Source organism: Microplitis demolitor, chromosome 10 (assembly GCF_026212275.2).
Source record: "Microplitis demolitor isolate Queensland-Clemson2020A chromosome 10, iyMicDemo2.1a, whole genome shotgun sequence".
In the NCBI taxonomy this organism is placed as follows: domain Eukaryota; kingdom Metazoa; phylum Arthropoda; class Insecta; order Hymenoptera; family Braconidae; genus Microplitis; species Microplitis demolitor.
This window is the reverse complement of record NC_068554.1, coordinates 3,677,631-3,695,700: the sequence shown is the minus strand read 5'-3', so window position 1 is coordinate 3,695,700 and position 18,070 is coordinate 3,677,631. Positions and strand designations below refer to the sequence as shown.

At 29.6% G+C, this 18,070-nt stretch overlaps 1 protein-coding gene across 1 annotated transcript in view; it reads right to left on the bottom strand.

The window, feature by feature from the left end:
• Window positions 1–18,070, bottom strand: part of LOC103569887 (dynein axonemal heavy chain 8) — a 30,601-nt gene that overhangs the window by 11,042 nt on the left and 1,489 nt on the right. The window contains exons 5-36 of the mRNA XM_053742230.1: window positions 17,742–17,905; window positions 17,122–17,298; window positions 16,816–17,037; window positions 16,481–16,726; window positions 16,126–16,400; window positions 15,689–16,031; window positions 14,156–15,060; window positions 13,853–14,049; window positions 12,993–13,120; window positions 12,739–12,922; window positions 12,163–12,664; window positions 11,832–12,086; window positions 11,004–11,444; window positions 10,690–10,861; window positions 9,739–10,023; window positions 9,430–9,660; window positions 9,164–9,333; window positions 8,749–8,969; window positions 7,742–7,890; window positions 7,536–7,672; window positions 7,294–7,432; window positions 6,264–6,484; window positions 5,528–6,200; window positions 5,152–5,338; window positions 4,698–4,840; window positions 4,421–4,619; window positions 4,160–4,278; window positions 3,415–4,022; window positions 2,885–3,085; window positions 2,551–2,796; window positions 1,073–1,391; window positions 554–1,003 (exon numbers count right to left, since the gene is read on the bottom strand). Of these exons, the coding sequence (XP_053598205.1) occupies window positions 554–1,003; window positions 1,073–1,391; window positions 2,551–2,796; window positions 2,885–3,085; window positions 3,415–4,022; window positions 4,160–4,278; window positions 4,421–4,619; window positions 4,698–4,840; window positions 5,152–5,338; window positions 5,528–6,200; window positions 6,264–6,484; window positions 7,294–7,432; window positions 7,536–7,672; window positions 7,742–7,890; window positions 8,749–8,969; window positions 9,164–9,333; window positions 9,430–9,660; window positions 9,739–10,023; window positions 10,690–10,861; window positions 11,004–11,444; window positions 11,832–12,086; window positions 12,163–12,664; window positions 12,739–12,922; window positions 12,993–13,120; window positions 13,853–14,049; window positions 14,156–15,060; window positions 15,689–16,031; window positions 16,126–16,400; window positions 16,481–16,726; window positions 16,816–17,037; window positions 17,122–17,298; window positions 17,742–17,905 (8,909 nt within the window). The remainder of the gene's footprint in view (window positions 1–553; window positions 1,004–1,072; window positions 1,392–2,550; window positions 2,797–2,884; window positions 3,086–3,414; window positions 4,023–4,159; window positions 4,279–4,420; window positions 4,620–4,697; window positions 4,841–5,151; window positions 5,339–5,527; window positions 6,201–6,263; window positions 6,485–7,293; window positions 7,433–7,535; window positions 7,673–7,741; window positions 7,891–8,748; window positions 8,970–9,163; window positions 9,334–9,429; window positions 9,661–9,738; window positions 10,024–10,689; window positions 10,862–11,003; window positions 11,445–11,831; window positions 12,087–12,162; window positions 12,665–12,738; window positions 12,923–12,992; window positions 13,121–13,852; window positions 14,050–14,155; window positions 15,061–15,688; window positions 16,032–16,125; window positions 16,401–16,480; window positions 16,727–16,815; window positions 17,038–17,121; window positions 17,299–17,741; window positions 17,906–18,070) is intronic.

Here is an 18,070-nt window from a genome sequence, read left to right as displayed (position 1 = left end):
AATTGTCGAAAAATTTATTATTATAATATTATCACACAAACGTAAATATAGTAACAGTAATAATAATAATAATAATAATAATAATAATAATAATAATAATAATAATAATAATAATAATAATAATAATAATAATAATAATAATAATAATAATAATAATAATAATAATAATAATAATAATAATAATAATAATAATAATAATAATTATACACAGAGAAAGAAATATGGTAACCGTTTCTATTATTGCAATGTAGTTTTATAAAATATTAAATTTTTTTAAATAAAAGGTATAAAGTCAATTATATATATGGAAACATTTTATTTTAATTGAGATGAAATTCCATTGCATTGAAAACTTGAAAAAATATTTAATTACTGATAGTGATAAAAAATAAAATATTGCAGAACAAAAATTTAGTAAAAAAATTTTTTTCAAATAGAAAAAAATTATTTAAAATATTAAAATTTATTGAAGTATTTGTATATTAAGATAAAAATTAAGTAGCACAGTTGAATTTAAAAATGAAATTTAATATAAAAGATCAATAAAATTTACCTTCTCGACTTGGACATTCTTTACAGCAATTTCAGCCTGATTCTTAACCAAAACTTTTCGTAACTCGTCTACTTGAGCCGCAGCATCCACGAGTTTACTCAAGCCGTTGCTCATACGGAATGCGAGATTATTGATTTCGTCTAGACGTTGCTTATAAATTTCTTTATAGCCATTTATAAATGACAAAAATGATTTGGGCGTGACGTAAATACGTCTGCGATATCTTTCATAATAATCATTGCAAGTCTCACTAATATTATCGTGGATTTCGCCCATAGTTTCGATTAATTCTTCTTTAATATCATTTCTACATACAATATCAAAATTTTTTAAAAAATGATTGCTGACCGCACAAAGTGCATCTCTAGGCCATCTGCTAAACCAATTCATTGTGCAACCGGATATCAATGCGGGAAATTTTAATGATCGCGAACGAAACTTTTCGCCCACCTATGAATTTCAAAATCGGGCAATTAAATTTAATTGATAAATTGTTATTTAATTATAAGCAATAATTACCGGTGAAAAACATAAAACAATGTGAAGATTATTTCTCGCTCGTGTTATGAAATAGTTGTAAAGATTGTCTTGGGTTGGCGGACATTTAGGATCGTCTTTTTTCATTAATGGAATTACACTTGTTGTTATATCATCAAGCTCGTCTTTAGTAAATAAATTTGCTATTTCTCCGACACTTAATACGTTATTTATGTATTCAAGAAATGATTCATCCTTAATCTCGTTGTCAGTAAAAATAAATGTTATTCCTTTATTTCCGGTACCGGCTTCACGGTACAGTTTTCTTATGTCATCCATCAAACTTGCGACGTTATAAATTCTGTATAATTTTAATTTTAAATTTAAATACTCAATAATAAACGAAAATAGAATTTAATTGTTGAATTTTTTTAAATTATGTCATTTTAAAAATGATGACCATGAAAATTTACGGACAGAAAAATAAATTTATGAAATAATTTCGTTTCTTGTTTTTTAGTTCAAAACTTATATTAGCATAATTTATAAACGGACATGTATTTAAATTTGGAAGCTTGGTTGTAAATATTATGATATTTCTTCAAAATAGATAAATAGAAACTGCTGTTGTAGTTACGAGAAGATGTATAAGATCAAGTAATCTTGAAAGATACGAATAGTTTGAAAAGTCTTTTAAGTTCATTTGTAAGTTGACTGTTGTCTAAAAGTTGTCACGAATTCATATAAAAGCTTGTGCAAATCAACATGACTCTAAATAATCTTTATTTCGTCAGATCTTAGCAAATTAACTGAAAAAATTTCCAGTCAAGAATAATAAGAACGTTTTTGTTTATTATGATGTTTTCTAGTAGGAGAAACCCAAAAAAGTCCAGGAATAATTTATTTTTTGAGTTAAGACCCATTTTAGGATAAATTAAGATGAATGAGGAAAAATGAAGATGACTATCTATGAAAAGTAACCCGTAACATTGCTCCTGTTGGGAATAACCCATCATAACATTAACGTTTTTTGTTTATTATGATGCCCTGTAGTAGAAGAAGCCCAAGAAAGTCCTGAAAAAAATTTATGTTCTGAGTTGTCCCATATGAGGATGAATTAGGATGAATGAGGATAAATGAGCATGAATGAGGATGACTATTCTATGAAGAGTGGTCCGTAAATTTCCTTTGTTAGGAATTACTTCACACAATATTAACAATTTTCATTTATTTCGATGTACTCTACTAGAATAACCCCCAACAAGTCTTGCAAAAAATTTTTTTGTTGACTTATTAACTTATTTCCGACCAGAGAAGAAAACGTCTAGTGTTTTATGACCAGTGGTCATAACTTCTCTTCCGTTAGGAAATACTCTACTTTGATAAAAATTAAGTAAATAATCGGTAAATTGCGGAAATTTCTGAAGCTTTCGATTTTTTTCTATAAATTTTTACTGGTCCACATTTTTAAAATTACCGAAATCGTTAGACGGCTAATAATTTTTATAGCATTATCATACCTCGTTAAAACAATTTGGAAAAAATTGTAACCAGCAATAAAAGAGGCTAATCTTGTTAAACTCTGTTTACCAGATCCGCCAACACCAACTAGCATCGCATTGCCCCTTGACACTCCAAGAATTCGTGAAATTCTCATTAAATGAACTAACGCATCGTTAAAGAATACCAAATCTAGATTCATACCGCGGATGCTCTCATTAAATTGAGCCATATTTTCATGCACTTTTGATATTACAGCTTCATAACTTAAATATTTATAACAAAATAATTATATTTCAAGCGATGAAAAAAAATAAATAGACTAATCCATAAAGTTTCATCAAAATATTGTACCTCAGAATTTGTTCGTAAACTTTCGGTGCTTCAAAAATAAAATCATCTGGCTCATCACCCGTTGGTTCGGGAGGCTCACGTAAAAAGTCAACAAAATACCCATCAATAGCTTCATAATATTTGAAATTATCTCCTAAATATTTTTCACCCATTTCACGTAAACATTTTTTAAACCAATCTCTGTCGTCTGTATTTACAAATCTACAATTTAAATAAAATAATAAATAATTTTTAAAAACTTTAAATTCTTATCGGGTTTCAAAAATCATCAGTAAATACACTTGTATAAAAAACGGTGTTTAAATGAAAAAACACCGATGCAGGTGTAATTTTACGGCGATAAAATACCGGTGTTCAATCGGTGTAAAAAAAAGTTCACGTATAAAAATTAGAAAAAAAAAATATGTGACGTATGAAATATTTTAACACAAGCAAAAAATATTTACAGTGCCTTGACTCATCCCATTTTTTTTACACTGTAAATATATATAAATAAAATTAAGAATAATTATAAGACGTTGATTATTTACCTGTCTGAAATAACACGAGTGCATTCGTGATCCCAGAGCTTGAGTAAAGTTCCCGGTGTTTTGCATTCGTCTCTCTGGATTCGAAGAATCCCTTCCCAAATACGTGACAAATCACGTAAATTAAATACATAGTGAAATTTAGCTGGGGTTGGCAACATTTTAGCTTTAGTCTGTTGCCAAATAATACGTGTCAGCGGTACTAATTTCGGTAAAAAATTAACAATTTCATTATCAAATCTTGATTCGCTGAAATAACCACAGCCAATAGCACTAAATATCGTGTCCATCGATCTATCAGATGGTAACGTGCAATTAAAAATATTAAACTGTCGTTTCAAACGAGGAGGAATGTCGTTTCTGCCCCCGCCAGGGTGTATCATTGCTGCTAATAATTGTATGTCTTGTATGAAATTAAAATCACCGGGTTTATCCAACGAATAAAAACCCGAGTATTCCATTAATTGACGCACTATTTCATTTGTTATTTGATCACCCCATTCATTAATTGCCGGCATATTAATATCATCAATAAAAACTGTCATTTTCTTTCCGCCAGCTGGTCCGTACGTCGTACCAACTCGTTTTTCTACGTAACTCTCGAATACTCTCTAACAATAATTAATCATAGTAAGAAAGTTCACAAAAAAGAAAAATAATAATTATTGTTTCATAAATTAATTAACTCGTCAGTTATTAAATAATTAAGTTTTTTAATTTTATTTAAAAGACTTTGAAATTTTTTTACCTGGACCATGTTTGGCGTTGATGCAGATGAAAAATTAAATGATTTATTTAAGTGATACTCAGGATCATATTTAGACATGTAACTTTTTATCATGACTGTTTTACCAGTTCCCTGTTCACCTGTAATTTATTTTTAAAAATATTTATTCAGATTAAATTTGAAATTTAAGTGGAGCCATTTTATAAATGTCGAAATTTACTAAACCCTTTTGTTGTTGAAATAAAATATAGAAGCAAATAAAAAATTAATATGCTACAATACCAATGAGCAAAACAGCTTTTCCTTGCCGCGCAATTACGTCGATCAGAAACAGAGTCCTTGTGTTGTCCACATTTGGAACCAATATCCTGTAATACTCTAGCACACGCTCCGGTGGATATACGAAGTCAGGTACCATCTGGCTCCAATGTATCCATTCGCCTTTATCCGAGACTAGGTACTCGTACAATGTTTCCTCCGGCTTTATCCAAACATTTAATATCCGTATTAATATCCATTGTCAAATTAACAATTTAGCTAATTGTTATTTTGTATTTACTGAGAGTTTCGGCCAATCGCATTTCGACGGATGACTTAACAAGAATTCTTGTAAAGCAGCTCGGGTGTCTAACTCGAGAACGGCGCCAAGGCTCCATAGAAGTGAGAAGAGAAATAGCTTTTCGATGTGGAAATCTTGATATTCTTAAATTTTGATAAATTAAAAAAATTAATAACCAGAAAATTTTTTTAAAATTCATGTGTCTCATAATTGCTTAAAAAATTTAGTCATAATAAGCCATAAAAAAATATAATTTTTATTAAAAAATTCAAATCTACATTTCAAAATTTCATTTGGAGAAATTTCATCTATTTTTTTTTTTACTAAAAAGGAAAAAGAAATCTCTGGATTTTTCGACCGTTTCTAGTTTTCTCAGACAACATAATTTGCTTAACGTTTTACCTGGGCTTATATATTTATAAAAAATATAAATATGTAATATGATTGTCCTTACTGTTAGTATCATCTTGAAACAAAAGTCCTGTCAGCAAATCGATAGACTGTCTGATATAAAGAGACTCTAGAAGCGTCATCTTAGCAAGGAGCTTGGTCTGTACAAATGTATGAGCGTCGTCATATATTTTATGGAAAAGTCCTCGCAGTATTTCCGCTTGATGGCTCGGTCTGGTCTTCAGCCAACCCTGTAATCATATTGCATGAGATCTCGACTGCTGTGAAACAACAGCAGCCGTAACGATAAAGCTCAGACAAAAGACCAAAGAGATAAATAATATACAAACTAAAATACAAAAGACACTGACAATGAATTGTACATGTATATCTATATATATATATGAAGGTAATCAGAATAAATTCACAAAGTCAGTCACCTCGAGTATCGGCGACCATTTTAACACAGAAGCACTGATAAAGACCATCCCCATTCGCGAAACAGTCGCCGGCGATGCATTGTCAATATTGTCTGGTTCAAACACGAGTTTACTATTTGACGCCATTATAATACGATCGCCATTAGCGAGTGTCAATGTTTTATTATCATCAAGAACAGAATTCAGATTTTCTATCCATACTGCGTCTACCGGTCCATCTAGTACCAGCCACACATATTCTGTCTTCTTTATAGCCATTGTCCGGCGCCAAAGTGTCGAAAATATCCCGTCTGTCCAGTCATTAGTTGCAACATCAAGTCTACCAAACATTTGCGGCGCAGTAATGGCTTTTGGATTCATACGAATCTCTTTATGAGGTTTTCCCATCAAACTCAAAGCTCTCATTAATGCCCACATACATCGCGTCTTTCCGGATCCCGTGGGACCCAGTACCATCAGACCGTGGCGCACCAGAGACGTCTCATAAAGTTGGATAACTTTTAAATTCCACTCGAGATTATTTATAATTCCAAGCGACTCTACCGCGCTGGTTATTCCATTTTGCAGTTCTTTGTACGTTTGGGTTGTTAATTTTATTCCCGGGAACATGTCTTCAATAAGTGATAAAAATAATGGCTCATCTTCGTCAACTAGTTTTGTTAAATTCATTGCGCTAAAAAATTTTTTATTAACTTTTAGTAAATTGTTTAGACAATATTTGTGTTTTTAAAATTACCGAAGGACTCGCATGAGTGTTGTTTCTTCAGATTCACCAGGATGGGCGCGTTTTTGAGCACCAAGAGTTCGTAGACATGATAGTATATTTCTCAAACCGAAATCATAGTGCACTTGTTTACTCAGTTGTTCTTCACACAATGCATATAATGTGAAAAATTTACGTGAAAGTACGATGTTTTCTTTAAATCCACATGCTGCTAATTTTACTCGTATGATGATCTTCAAAAAAAATTTCTCATTGAATTTTATTTTAATTACAAGTTATACAATTTTTATTTTTCTATAGAATTGTTATTTGCTGATCTCATATTATCGCATGGAAATTTCTATTTAAATTCAGTACATGGAAAAAAAATTATGGGAACCGTTCCCATAATTTTATAAAATTTTTTCCTTTACTATTACAGGAACTACGACTAAAATTATGGGAGAATTTTCTATAATTATAGGAGTACTTCCTATAACTACAGGAACAGTTCCTATAATTATGGGAATTGTTCCTATAATTATACGAATATTTCCCATAATTTGTAGAAATGGTTCCTATTCTATTATGGAAATCATTCCCATAATGCTATTGGAATAGTTCCTACACCATTAGGGGAACTATTCTCATATATTGTGAGAACTATTCTTATAATAGTATGGAAAAAATTCCTATAATATTATGGGAACAATTCCTATAATGTAAGCAATAACTTTTATCTAGACTTTTATTAAAGTTCTAGGATCTGAGAAAAATTTAATAAAAGAATTTTTCATGATTTTTTGGCTAGAGTCGAAACATGAGAATCAGAGTCACGATTTCCAGTATCTTTAGTTTTTCTATGCTTCTAAGTAATAATTTTTTTTTTTTTCGTTGTACAAAGCAAGAAAATTACAGGAACTTTAATAAGAATATTAACTTTAATTAAAATTTAAACTATTCCCTGGAATTATATTTAGTAGATTACTCTGCTGGCGAGAATAAATAAAAAATTTGGTTAGCTATTAGTGTAATACAAATTTTCAACAAATTATTAACATACTTGCCTATCCGGTACCATCATAGCAACACTACGGAATTGTGTTTTCAAATTTTCCGGCAGTTCTTGCCTTCCAGCATATCCAGGGTTCATTGTTATGAAAATACCAAATTCATAATCGATATTATAAGTTTCACCGTCACTAAAAATAAATAAAAATGGATTATTACCCAATAAATAATGACAATAACAATAAATAATGACAATAACAATAAATAATAATAATATATAAAATATATAAATGCCTGAATATAAAACTTGTACGTTTTTCTTTGCGCGCCGTTAGAACAATGGCTATTTGTTGTGCGGCAACAGAAAGTACAGGCAAATCAATACGATTAAATTCATCAAAACATCCCCAAGCTCCCGCTTGAGCAAGACCCTGTATTAATAGTTCAAGTTAATTATAAAATAGATAATTTATATACGATAGTAATCACACATTTAAGACCTTGAATATTCTACCAAGACCCCGGAAATCCATTTGATCAGAGCAGTTAAACACGATGACGTATTTCCCAAGAGCTTTTCCCATGTCTTTAGTTGTTTCTGTTTTACCAGTTCCAGCGGGTCCAGCTGGAGCACCTCCAAAGTTCATTCCTTTAAAAATACAGTAGTAAAGTTTATTATCTTTTACTACTTAACCACAACTATTCTATTGCTTCTATTGTTCATCAGTACTGAAAAAAAAAACGGTGTAAAGTTCAGGCTGTCATGGTGTTAAGCCTATGATGTAAAAGAAGTTGTGTTAAAAATGGACAGTTCAACACCATGTGGTGTTATTATGAAATAACACCGGTGTAGGAGGTGTAATTTCGCGGTGTTAAAATACCGGTGTTAAATTGATGTAAAAAAAAATTCCATGTATAGAAATTTGAAAAAAAAAAAAAAGTATTGCATATAAAAAAATATAAAAATTGAAGTTAGCCGACGTCTAATAATTTTTGGACTTTTTTTTAAACACTAAATTATATACGAAAAAAAATTTTGTAAAATTGCACCTGTAGTTTTTTAAATTTTCTACAGGTGCATATTTTTAGTTTTTGTTTTTTTGTAATTTATTTGTTGAAAAAAGAAATCCGAAAATTACAAATTGTCTGCTAACTTCAGAATCATAATTTTGCTACGTAATTATTTAAATAATTATTTATTTTATACATAATTTATTTAAAAATTACACAATATTACGGCCACCATTTTAATCACCAATAATTTAATTAATTAATAAAAACACTAATTAATTGCAGTGATCGAATAATTAAAAATATTCACTAAGTAAAATATCTTCAACACCGAAAAATATTTTAACACCGATAAAGAATATTTACACCATCACCGATGTTAAAATTTAACACCTACACCGCCTGGACTTACTCCAGTTTATTATTAAAATAACACTAATAGCAGTGTTTAAATTTTTCCCGGTGTTAATCATCTATTAATGTATCATTTTATTACCAACAGCCTGTGCTAGTGTAATGTAACATCTATCTGTCAATGGCGTAATTACAAGTCGATCAGTACAGCCAAGAAATTCGTTCTGATAAATAAAATTAACATCTGTTATTTTTATATCAACGTCTTCAGTTTCGTTGTTGTAATAAAATCTCGCTTGTTTTAGCCATTCAAAGTCTTGAATACTTCGGATTTTATTTTTACAGAGCTCGTCGAAAATGTCTCTAAAAGGTTATTGAGGTAAATTAAATGTTAAGTTAAAGTTTTTGCTGATGATTAAATGGAGAAATGAGAAAATAAGACATAAAGAGAGAGAAAATAAATGCAAAGGAGAGTTTTAGTAAGAAGTAAAGAGCAAAGGGTAAAGTAAAAGGAGTTTTACCTTTGATGAACGTGAATAGTAATGAGTGCTTCGTACTTAGCTCGTTGATATTGAGTAAGGTCTTTAACCGTTACTTCAATAAGCCCATTAAGTAAATCCAAAAACCATTGATTTGTTTTCTTCATTATCATTTTATCACGTCGGGATGTCATAATTGCTATCTCGGAATCACGAGTCCAAAGGGTTTGAAGTGCTAATAAAGCAACCTAAATTCATTATTTATTGATCATTTTACCAAATTGTTAAAGACAAAAAAACAATTAAAAGTAATAAAAATATTAAAATTTTTCAAAAATAAATACTTGGAGAATGGACTCATCTATAAGAGTCAAAATAACTGTATCAGGATGTGATAACAATTGAAGGCCTTGTGATATCACAGCACCTACGGACTGTTGATGAATTTTCAAAAGAACATTCAGCCAATTTTCAACTCCTCCTGTACAAAGTACTTCTTGCTCTAAAAAAATTTTTTCATCTTCGTGAGAATACATCGCGGTTATTTTATCATATTCGGTGTCTGAAAAGTCTAGCTGTGATTAAAAATAAATATTTTGAAATTTTAGCAATTATTTGGAAAATCAATTGTAGATTAGGGTAAATTAATTAACCTTTGCGATGTTATCGAAGAAACCGTCGAGATAATTTTGAATTGCGTGACTGTCAGCAGCCTGGCCGAGGATCTCAAGCAGAGTCGGGTCAGAAACGAAACAAAATCTGGGAAAGGCGACGCGTTTTGTTTCTAAATATCCGCTGAGTGATTTTTGACATGACTCTAATTGCTCGAGTAAGTGAGGCAGAAATTGACTCATCGTTTCATCGCCGGTGCAGGTTTCAACTGCGTTAATTTTCTCGCGGGCTCGGTACATTAGCTTCACCCATGCTTTGTCAATATTCTATATTCAATCAATTTTCGTTATCACTATTTTCTAAAACCTTTCGAGCTTTTTAGTTCAAAATTCATTATAAAGTTACAATTATTTTTGCATATAAAAATTTCTTAGAGATTTTTGAGTTAATTATATTAATTTTCAATTTTTATTTGATATCATGCGAATGATTTGAAAGAATTTTTCTGAGGCGTTGTTAGGCTTTGGGAACATCAGATATTCAAATAAGAATTTATTAAATAAAATATCTACATAAGCATTGACTGACTTTCAAATTTCAGCAAACTAAAAAATTTCTAGACTGTATTTTTATTTTGTTTATTACTCGGGTTAATTATTCGATTTTGGTTTTTTTTTTTTCAGTTGACATCGAAAATCAATTTTTTTTCACAAAATTCAATTTTTTTTTTTAAACAAATTTTTTCAACCATGAGCTTAAATATTTTCAAAATATCCCGTTTTCCCAATTTTTTTTTTCTGTAAATTATATTTCATTTTTGATTTCAAATTTCTAGTGTTTTATTTTTAAAATTTAATTTCACAATTCGAGGATGTATCAAAAATAACATAATTCCAAAAATGAATTAATTATGACCCGGGTAATAAATTAAAAAAAAAAAAATCCGCGTAACCCTTTAGTGTAAATAAATTATTGTAAAAAAAAAAATTTACATTAAACCGCTTAGCTTCACCCGGAAGCTGCTTAGCAATATCACCGCCGATAAAAACTGCTTCTAAGTACGCCCACAAATTCTGTACCGTTAACCACTTGGCCAATATTTCAGACGTATTGCTCAATTTATTTTGCCACAACTGTATATCTTTTTTGTAGTACGTGTTATACCTTTAAAATGAAAAAGAAAAAATATATATATATACGTATACATACGTACAATAATTGAAGCTTACCCATTAGTTTAGATAATTATAACAATAAATATTAATAACTAAAAAAAGTGAATTAATAATTAGCTGAATGAGCAAACCTGTTGGCCATGAGAGAGCTGATAACCATCAAGCTGTCTTCCAGCTGACTAATTATCTCCGTAGTCTCAGTACCCTTCAACAATAATTCTCCCCTTTGTTTGAACATCGCAAACTGTAAATCAATGACCGACCAATCGGCAATCACTTGCTTAAGTTTGCTCTCAATATCCATTTCCTTTACAGCACTAATACAAATGTCCTCAACATCGTCCTTGTATTTAAGCAACGGCGCTTGCATTACATTAGCTAATGTAAAATTGTCCGACTCGATGTCAAATAAATAATTACACAGCTTTGATAGACGCTCCCAATGACGTTCCTTCACGGCTTTATTTGCCATCAGTTCGAGTAATGGACATGTTTCATTAAAGTCCTCTATTTTTTTACGCAAATCAATGTACGCTGGCCATTCCCGCATACCTTTAGGTAATTTACGACATCTGTAAAATTATTTATCCATTTTAAATATTTTATTTATTATTATTTTTATATACGAAGAGCTTAATAAAATCCAGATTATTTTTTTTTAACGAGACAATTTTTCTTAATAAAAAAAATATATGAAAACCAACATGCGCACGCTTGCGCGCGGGCGTAAACTAGTCTATAATATGAAAAACATAAAAATTTATCATGTTATTTTTTCTAAGAGCTTGTTAATGAGTGACAAAATAAATATTTAATAACATACAATTAATTACAAATTATACTGATAAAAAAAAATTCGCAACTCTTTACAAACTTCAGCATCCAACAAAACACCGACCATGAATATTCAAATAGTGTGCAATATTTTTTACTATTCAAGTTTTTTTGTTACAACTCACTTGTTCTGTAAGTCCGCAAGCTCAGCAATTATACTATCGATATCGATTTCCGACCACAGAATTTCATAATAGCCGTCAATGGTCCTCATTACCTGGGAATAGAGCCCATATAATTTTTGTAACAAATTCATTTCTTTCTTTCGTTTTTCCAGAGACGGATAACTGGTTATTTCTAAACCAAAAAGTGATTCTCCACTACTGTATGTTTGGTACCGTTCATATAATTCGTCATAGCGTGCTTGAGCAAGTAACAATCTATTAATTAATTAATAAATTACTTTAAAATAAACTTTGATAGCTTAAAAAAATAGTTTGATAAGAATGCTGATACCGTTCACTAGCTTCTTTAGCGGGAATTCCTTCCTCCAAAGGTCCGTGGAACTCGAATTCTAAGTCAAAATGTTCAACATCGCTTCGTAAAACTCTAACTCCTTCGATCAATTCTCTCTTGAGTGGTTCTTGGATATCACAAATTTTTCCTTGAACTTGTTTAGCTTTTTCCAACATATTTGTAAAACTATAACGTAAACCATCTACTATATTTTGGTCATCTTTACATACTGTTATATTAAATTCATTCATCAGAGCATAGGTTTCCTCTATCATTATCAACTGACAGTCTAGATCAATAAAATCATTACGTATCGCATCCAAACATCGCATCGCCAATCTCACGTCTTCCAAATCGGCAATTGTATGTGACAATATTTTATTTTTATCTTCTATATAATTTACTATTGTTGTTAATTTTGTTTTATATTTTCCCGCCAATATTGTGCCGAAATTTAATTTCCAATTTTCAACTTCGACTAGTAAGCCGAGTTTTAATTTTTCTAAAATTAGTATTTGCATTTTTTAGTTTTTATTCAAAACAATTTATGTAAAAAATTTATATAAGTCTTTTTACCCATATTTATTTCAACTGGACCGACAAGATGTCGTGATGGTATGCTATTTATTTCAGTAATTAAATTCTCGTACATAATGAATTTTTCGCGAATTTTATAACTGCCGGGATCAGAGTCAACAAAATTTTTTAGTTCTGTATTACGATCTTCTGCCCAAATATTTAAATATTTTTCTATATAACTCTAATTAAAATATTATTGATTAGAATAATGATATTAATTATATATATTTTATTAATTAAGATATAATTACATTTTTTAAATGATTGATATCTTCACGTAGAATTAAAATACTCGCTTGAAAACTCATTGTACTGCGAATTATTTCTTTGTGTTCTGATATTATTTCATGATATGTTCGTAATGATTTATTTTCATTGTCTATCACAAAACAAAATATGTAAATTTAATTAATTAATTATTTTTTTGTTGCTCCTAAAATATTGTCTTTAAAAAATTCTAGAATTTTTCAAAAAAAAAAAAAATTAATAAATATCTAAGCAAAAATCAATTCACTTGCGCCTGTAAAACTGGAACATGATAAAAAATTTTTTTTTTACATATCGCTCTTTGGAAAAAAAAAAATTTTTTTTTCTGTTATAAGAGTAAAAGTTATACAAAAAGATACTTTTTATTTTTTTTCCGGGCACTCTAAATTGAAGGGTAATTTCAAATAAAAAATTCTCTCCATGTAGATTTATTGGATTCAAATGAAATACTTTACACGGCTTCGAGAAATATTCTCACAGTCGTTAGAACTTTTTTATTGATAGATGGATATGAAAAATTGTAATTAATTGATTTTTGATATGTCGATACTAGCTATCACATTCTTTAAAATAAACATCTTTTTATCAATCTGGACCTCAAAGTTTATTTTTTAAAAAATATTTACTTTAAAATGTAAATAAAAAATTTCATATTCACAAAGACAAATCTGTATTAAAAAAAAAGTTTGTTCATATCGTTTCCGCATTTACATAAAAAAAAAAAAAAAAAAAAAAAAATAGAAACCCCTTTTTTAAAACGGCAATTTAAAAATATTTTTCTTACAAATAAATGGAGAGCTTCGGGTAAAAAAAAAGTTATTGAATAAATAAAAAAAAAAATTACCATCCGGGGTATTTTTAAATCCTTTAATTCTCGAATATCTTTGTCCCCACATAATAATACAATCATGCACTTGAATTAAATTTTTTACAACCAATTGCACATGACTATTGAGCTCCTCGACACTGGGTATCACAACAATGCTCGGTATTTGTAAAATAAACTGAGTCAGCAGTAGCGGATTTCCTCCTGCTTTAATGCTGCCATTCAGCATCATACCAAAATAAAAATTAAAAAAAAAAATCCAGTATTAAAACAAAAATAATTAAAAAATTTTTATTGCATAATTAAATTTTTAAAAAATACCTTGTACCAATACGCTTCTTCAACAATTCCAATGATCTCTTTGTGCAATTGACCAGTGCCTCAATAAGTTTATTATTAAAATACGTGAATAATTCCATGCAATAATTGAAAATTCGATTTAAATAAATTTTAGTATCGATATAATCATCATCAGCTGATGGTTTGCGATCAGTATCAATAGACGGACGTGTAATGCGTGACTGAGATCCGATTTCACGTTTGACCCGGTCAGGATCTAACCAGCGATATTTATCATTATTAATATCTTCGTCTCCATCTCCAATTTCCTCTAGATTTATAAAGTCAAGACACTTATTTATAATCATAATAAGAGCAGTTTCCACAGCTGTTGATTTTATTTCTAAATCTTTAGCAACTGTCTGTGCGTATATTAAATTATCTTGTGAAAATTCAGCTGGGCTGACAGGCGAGTCATTTAAATTTATCAATTTAGTGTCGGAGATAATTTCTATTATATTTTCAATCCTAACTTCTTTCGTGGCGCAAACTTTGTTAACAAATTCTTCAATGTCTTGTATTACTGCACTTATTTCTTGGCATACTTCGGGGATTTTCAGTGACGTCCATGTCACTACTGAGAGGCACGGCTTAAATAATTTATCCAATTTATTAAATACACCGGTCATTAAATTTTGGAATAATTGGGGCACCGACTCGCGTATCCGGTTATTTATTTCAATGAGATTTTTTATTTCTTCATATGATAAATAAATTTTTTCTTTACAGAATGTTATTATGCGTGTGAACTCGGGTATTTTTAAATTCAAACGTGACATGTATTCAGCTTCTCTTATTACTTCATGTATGTATGGATCGAAATTTATTATATATTTATTTGTTTGCGGATCACGGATCAGTAGAGGTGACGTTAATGCCAAGCGAACCTATTTTTAAATTTATCAGTAATTATCAACATAAAAAAAATTTTTTTTTATTTGAGCCATAATATTTTAAAAAGTAAAATAAGTATTCAGTATAAATATGTTCCAGTTCTTTAAAAAAAATTTTAAATGCGGAGTAAAATGAGTTCTTCGTTAAATTTTTCAATGGCCCAAATTACCCTACGGCGTCTACGTTGTCATTCAAAATTTCATAAAAAAATTTTCACTGTTAATTTTGCGCGGGTAATTTAAATTTACAAAAATTTGGAATTTTTTCCTCCCGCCCATTAAAACCAAAACTTTAGTAAAATTAAATTTTTTCAAATTTACAGTAAAAAAAAAATTTCAAAAATTCAAAAACAGCAATTTTGAAACTTTGTAAATTTAATATTTTTAATAAAAAGTTTGATAAAACTGTCATGTAAAACAAAAATAATTAGCGTTTAATTAATGTAAAGTTACACCCAAAGAATTAGCATCAATTTGCCGCGAAAATTTTTAAAGTTGCAGATTAAATCAAAAATAAAATCCGTCCATAATTATCAAGTTGTTAAAAATTTTATTAAAAAAAAAAAAAAAAAAATCAGGATGCTCTAGAAATTAAAATGAACAATATATAAAATGAACTTACAACTTCAGCAGAATCAAACCAAGCTTTGTGATAAATAATTTCATAATGAACAAAAACACGTACAAGTGAATTATAAATTTTAATACACTTTTGCATCCTCTCATGCGTTATTACTTTGTCTCGTTTTTTAAATATATCCATGGGTATTTCAATACGTCTGTACAACTGTCTAATCCATAAAATTCTACCAGCAACAGGTGGTACATTTCTAGGTAAAGGTGGTGAGGATCTGTCTTCGTTGTATCTGTCTCGTATTGCTTCGACTTCCTTTTGGTACATTGTCACAAGCTCCAGGTACTTGCGATCGATCCACAACTCCCGCTCGAACTTTAGCTTTTCAAACCTTTTACAGTGACAAACTTTAAGTTTAACCACAGCAATAAAATAAAATAATAGTTTCCAATAAAAAAGTAAACAAAAGTTATACTTTAAAGTACCTAAGAACCAATCGCAAAGCCTCATCGATATTCGGAGCAAGTGAAACTGTTTTGAAAAAGAAAACTCTCATTTCAAACTCGGTATCACTGACGTTTTTCTTAAACTCCTCGTAGTCGAGATCAAAAAATGGCTTTCGGTGATCCAACGGATTGTAACTTTGTGTCACTATTTTATTAAAATATGACGTTAATTTTTTTTCAAAGTTATCGATTCCCTCAATTGTCGAGCTTTCGAGTACCGAATGACTTATATTTGTCTCTAGGACATCGATGAGCTAAAAAAAAGTAATTTAATATTTAAACTTTTTGTCTGGGCCATAGTCTGAGAGACTTGTAATTTATTTAACGGGCTTACTTTATTTAAACGTGTCTTAAATTTATCAAACTTCCCAAAAACATACATTTCTGATACTTCGATCAGCCGTTCGTCAGCCTCTTCAATATTCTTCAACATAACTTTGTAAGACTCGTAATATTGATGGTATAAATTTATGCAATCTTTCATCCGTGATATGACTGATGGCTTTTCGTCTCGCCAAATGTCAAGTGTTTCATTTTTAGTTATGTATGATTTGCAATTTAAAATCATTTGATTAGTTATCTATAAATATTTTACTCTTTATTATCTTAATACATTTTTTTTTATCTTAAACATTTTTTTTTTTTTAATTTGAATTAATGAATATTAACCTTGACAAATAACGCAGTCATCATTCTCTGAGTATTAAAAAAACGTGATGTAGTATAAACCATACGAATGGAATGCATCAATGCAGGTAAATGCTGACCAATTTTAGTAGGATCTAATAAATATAACGGACGGGTATATTTTTCAATTGCGTATAAATATTTAACGTTATCTCGAGCCAGTAATTCAATCATCGTAATATCATCATCAAGCTTTTTCCACTTCTGTTAATAAGAAAATTCTTATTTAAGTTAATTTTTAATAATTTAAATATTTAGTAAAATTGAAATAGATGTAATGAGAGTAACTTTAACAAGCTTAGACTTGGCTCTAACTAATAGTGCTATGAACATCTGTGTCTCTGCTCGCTTTATGTGGTCAACGATGTAAGAAAAACGTGTGAGAATTCCTCGCCAGTAGACTAGCTCAGCGGTTGGTCCGACATCCTCCGTTTCACGGCGTAGTTGTTGGCTTTCAACAAGTGCCTATTTATTATTATTATCATTATCGTTATTATAATAAAATTAATAATAAATATATTTCATATAGAAGACCCATCCGGGGTAAAATGAGATCATTTTCCAGAAAAAAAAAAATTATTTATAGGATCTACGGAACGATGAGACAGTTTGGTCTTTTCTAAGCAGAATTCAATTTTTTTTTTGAAATTCCCGCTATAGAAATTAAAAATTTTCAAAAAAAGTGAATTACTGGTTTCGGTATGATTTTCAAAAATCGATTTAAATCACTTATTTTTCCGCGTAATATCGAATTCCTAAATATTTAGAGCTAACTTTGAAATAATAAAGAAATTTATTTTAACAATATATAGAATATTACTCTGAACAAAAATATATTTATATAAATTTGAAAGTCAGCGGATGCTTAGTAATAAATATAAAAATTAATAAATGAAAATAAAAATTACCCGCTCCATTTGTTTGATCCAAACACGAACACATTCTTCGACTAAAATAATCGTGTCGTAATTTTTCGCATTCTCGATCACATTTTCCATAGTTGATGCATATTTTTCAAAAACATCTTGATATTGATTGAGCTTCAGAACACTCTCTAGATCAGCATTCGTCGCTAGTAATAAAAAGTTTTAGAGGGATAAAAAATTAGCAGTAAAATCTAGATAGAGAGCGAAATTTAACAACTGAGTAATAAAAATAATCTAGATAAATTAAAGTTGATGACTTGGTCTATCAAAGCAAAAAGTATTAAGTGCGTTGGTACGTGGTTGAAAGAAAA